This window comes from Suricata suricatta, chromosome 1, assembly GCF_006229205.1.
Source record: "Suricata suricatta isolate VVHF042 chromosome 1, meerkat_22Aug2017_6uvM2_HiC, whole genome shotgun sequence".
Lineage (NCBI taxonomy): Eukaryota > Metazoa > Chordata > Mammalia > Carnivora > Herpestidae > Suricata > Suricata suricatta.
This window is the reverse complement of record NC_043700.1, coordinates 6,134,414-6,138,741: the sequence shown is the minus strand read 5'-3', so window position 1 is coordinate 6,138,741 and position 4,328 is coordinate 6,134,414. Positions and strand designations below refer to the sequence as shown.

General features: G+C 52.8%; 1 protein-coding gene across 1 annotated transcript in view; it reads left to right on the top strand.

The window, feature by feature from the left end:
• The window catches only part of XKR5 (XK related 5), a 29,726-nt gene that overhangs the window by 8,562 nt on the left and 16,836 nt on the right, over positions 1–4,328 (top strand). The window contains exons 2-3 of the mRNA XM_029933226.1: positions 354–419; positions 1,441–1,624. Coding sequence (XP_029789086.1) covers positions 354–419; positions 1,441–1,624 — 250 coding nt within the window. The remainder of the gene's footprint in view (positions 1–353; positions 420–1,440; positions 1,625–4,328) is intronic.

The following is a 4,328-nucleotide window of genomic DNA, read 5'->3' as shown; positions in this document are numbered from 1 at the left end:
GCGGCCCCGGAGGACCGGGAGTCCGCCGCGCGGGGCAGGACCGGGCCACGCGGAGGCCGTCGGGTCCCGCGGGGAGCGCGGTCCCGGCCGAGCAAGAAGGCAACGCCGGTTAGCGCCTTTGCAGTTTGAACTTGTAACTCTTCCGGCGCCGCCGAGGAGGCCCGCGCCCACTTCCGCCGGGCTTCCGGCTGAGCCCCGCGCCCGTCGCCGCGCGCACCTACCCCTGGGAGCGAGTTGTTGCCTCCGGGGCGGCGGGGTCGCAGTGTGAACCGCGGTCCCTGTGGGTCTCCCTGCGGCGTCCCCGCCGCGCTGTTTCCACGGAGTCTTGGCCACGCACGACCTTCCCCCGGAAGGATCCAAATGTCCCGGGTCCAGCGCCGCGTTAAGCAGGCTTCAGACCAAACAGGACCCCGTCCCGAGTCAGTACCCACCCCGGGTGGGCCCGCAGACCTCTTTCCCTCCTCCCCTCCCAGCACGGAGCAAACTAGGGCCCCTAGGGCCCCGGCATTGCTAGACCGAGGCAGGCCGGTGACTCCTCCAGAGATTCTCCCCCCCTGGGTGGGTTCGGGCGGGGGAAGCAGGAAGCCCAGGGTGGTCGGACTCCCAGACAGAGCCTGGGGCCGAGGAATAGCCGCTCTGCCCCCTCGGTCCAGACCCGCAATGTTCCTGTCTGGACCTGGGGCAACGCTGTTTCCACTACAGGTCACCGCTCTAGGTGCCCCTGAATCCATCTTGAACTTCAATATTGGAAAACCCAAGCAATGATCATATAAAACAATTACAGTGAATTAGTGCATCTACTAGCACTGGACAGATTCAGGCACCCCCCACCCCACCCCACATCATTCACGGGGACTGCAGATCCCAACCCAGATTTGTCTCTTTCCACTAAGGGTTACTCTACCATAGCATCCTCAATAATTAAAAAGATAAATCCCCAAAGAGAGGATTAGCATTTTTTAAAACTATTCTTCAATGTTTATTTATTTGGTGAGGAGAGAAAGAGAGCATGAGCAGGGGAGGGGCAAAGAGAGAGGGAAACACAAAATCCCAAGCAGACTCCAGGCTCTGAGCTGTCAGAGCCCCAGGTGTGGCTCAAACTCATGAGCAGGGAGATGATGACCTGAGCTGAAGTCCGTTGCTTAACTGACTGAGCCCCCCAGGCACCCTGAGGATTAGCATTTTCAATGCACATAGCCTAGTATTTTGTGTGTACTGTCCTATGGAATCCGACAGCCCCTCTGTATGACCATGATCTCTTGGGCCCCCTGGAAGGTCCTGGCAACCTCACTGCCCCTGGTGCCTGTCTAGAGCACCTGCGGGCTCTGCGGGCTCCTGGGCTAGGCCCAGCGGAGAACCCTTCGGGTTTCAGCGATGCAGGGTTGACAGTCTCTCCCTCCAGCCTTCCATTCACCCTCGTCTTTCCTCTTGCGTCCGCAGGCCTCTGCTCCGTGGTTTACTACTTCACCACAGGACAGCTCCTCTGGGCGTGGCTGGCCCTTTCTGTGCTACTGCCTGGCTTCTTGGTCCAGGGCCTGAGCTATCTATGGTTCCGAGCAGACGGACATCAAAGTCATTGCCTCTTGGTCATGCTACACCTCCTTCAGCTCGGCGTGTGGAAGCGGTAAGGACGGGCGGCCTCCTTTCCCCTCTGGAGCCTGATTTCATAAGTGCAGCGGGAGCGGATGTAGTCTGTCCTTAGGGTCGTAAAAGTTCAGGGTTGGGAGAATGCTCCAAGCCACCGCTTGGAACCCTTGCTCTGATACGGGCATCCCCTCTTCCAGCTGGCACTTCCTTGAGCATTTCTGTCATCAGGGGCTCCTTCCAGAAGCAGTCACAACCCTTTGAAAGCTTTTTCTTGTCTTTGGCCAAATCCTGTCTTGCTCTTGTTCCCATTTATTGATCAAGGCTTTGGAGCCATAGAAAATGACTGGCTTAAGGGAGTTGCATTTAAGACCCTACTTACTACCTTAGTCGAAGATGGTGATATCGATTTAACCAGAGTGGAGGCAGGGGAGCTGGCCTGGTTACATTTGCATCAAGGCTTTCTTTCAAGATAAAGCCATTTGGGAACCACACCCAGTTTTCTCCCCCCCCCCCCAAAAGAGCAGCCTCAATGGGTCTAGTGCCCAGTAGCCTTACCTGTGGTTCACCTCTGCAGGCTTACCTACTATTTTCACCGGAGTCCCTTGATACCTAGAGTGTCATGAGAGATCTGTCAATGGGTTGAGGTACACGACAAATTTCAGCTCTTAGCCACCTCATACTCCCATAGCTCCAGGAATTTTTTTAAAAAAAGGGAGATGGGACTCCTGGGTGTTCAGAAGGTTAAGTACCTAACTCTTGATCTCAGCTCAGGTCATGATCTCATGGTTTGTGGGTTTGAGCCCTGCATCAGCCTCTACGCTGACAGCACAGAGCCTGCTTGAGATTCTGTCTCTCCCTGTCTCTGCCCCTCCTTCTCCCTCTCTCTCTCTCTCAAAATAAATAAACTTTTTTAAAAAGGGAGAAAAGTTCAGAGATCATACCAGTGAAGCCATGCAGCTCAAGTGTTCGTTGAGTTCTGGACGCCAGGGATTGGAAGGGTGTTCAGGAAGTCAGGGCAAGTCTGCAGCCGTGGGCCGTGCTGCTGCCTGCGGGGGTGGTATTGCCTTCAGCCTTTCCCCGAGGCTGCCTCTGGAGGAGCTGAAATAAGTTTGCTGGTTTCTCTGCTGAGTCTGAAGAGGGAACGATTCCTCATGTGGAATCAGTCTAAGAAAGGAACGACTCCTTTCCACCCAGCGTAGAATCACAGGACGTAGTGGGTGCGTCTAATAAGGACATTAAGGACATTAAGCAACCGCCCCAGATTTCACTGGGCTGCTCAGAGCTGGAGCCCTCTGTCTCTGAGGGCACCGAAAGCACATTTGCACCCACAGCAGTTTTGCCCAAAGCTGGGCCTTTGTGTTCAAGGCCTTTGTGCTGGGACCACCCACCACAGTGGGTGTTGTCACCGCCTTCCCTCAGCCTAGCCTAGTAGGAAACCCGCTAAGGGCTGCGGTGCCCTGTCACCGTCATGTGTGTGACTTTGAGGACAGATAACCAAACATTTGATAATTCAAAAGGAGAGTTCAGTAAATGGCAGTGACTTGAGAGAAGCTTCCCGAATAACTGCCTGATAAATCTGCCTTCTGGGGCAGTGTGGGACCCTTGGGCCCATCCAGTGCAGTGCCTTCTTCAGGGATGAGCCTGTGTCAGGCCCATGATGGGTCCGTATTCATGCTGCTGGCGTCTCCTGGGTCTCCAAGGTCTTTTCTTCACCACGTTCCATCACACTTTCGTAAATGGCATACGAGTTCCTGGTGCACACTAGTGTTTTTACATACTAAAATGGATAAGGGAAGGGAGTCATGAAAATTAGGCCTCAGCAAACACAGCTAGTTATCTGTATTAAAAAGTTTTAAAAGGTCTAAAAAAAAACCCCACATAATTTACAAAGACAAAAAAAAAAAGACACGAGAACAGTCAGGAAGAGGAATGATAACGCTAGAAAAGAGGGTAAAGTGAAAACGGATGGTTGTTCACCGTGAACCCCAAATTTGGCCCCGGGTTTTATAAACAGCCCATGCAAGCAGAAGCTAGGAGGTTTGCCGTGTTTCCGAGATCCAAACACACAAACCGAAATCCGCTTCCTTAGAAGAAAGCTTGCAAAGTAGAAATAGAAAGCAGCCAGTTGGGTTCCCAGAGAGAAACCTGGTGAGGCGGGGTCCTTGTTCTAAGTCCACCCTGATTTTGCAAGACTCTCGTGGAGCCTGCAAAGCCTTTCAGAAAAAGTGCAGTTTTGGGAATCGCCTGTAGGGGGAGCCAAAACAATTGCATTTTGTACAATCCCCACTGGCCTTGAAGAATGGATCACACTTTAAGTGACTTTATAACCCAATGCAGGAGAATCTACTAATAACAGAAAAACTAACAAAACACAGGTCTCTTGAGGCAAAGTAGCTTATGAAAAATACAAGGGCTTAAAACATAATGTGTATTTTTTACTCCAAATGACGTATACCATATCAATGTGAAGTCAGATTCTATTCAAGTGACCCTGACATTCGTGACCCCTTGTTTAAACAAAATCACTTTTGGGGCGTCTGGGTGGCTCAGTCGGTTAAGCGTCTGGCTTCTGGCTTCTGGCTTCGGCTCAGGTCATGATCTCACGGTTCGTGGGTTCGAGCCCCGTGTCGGGCTCTGTGCTGACAGCTAGCTCAGAGCCTGGAGCCTGCTTCAGATTCTGTGTCTCCCTCTCTCTGTGACCCTCCCCTGCTCGCACTGTCTCTCTCTGTCTCTCAAAAATA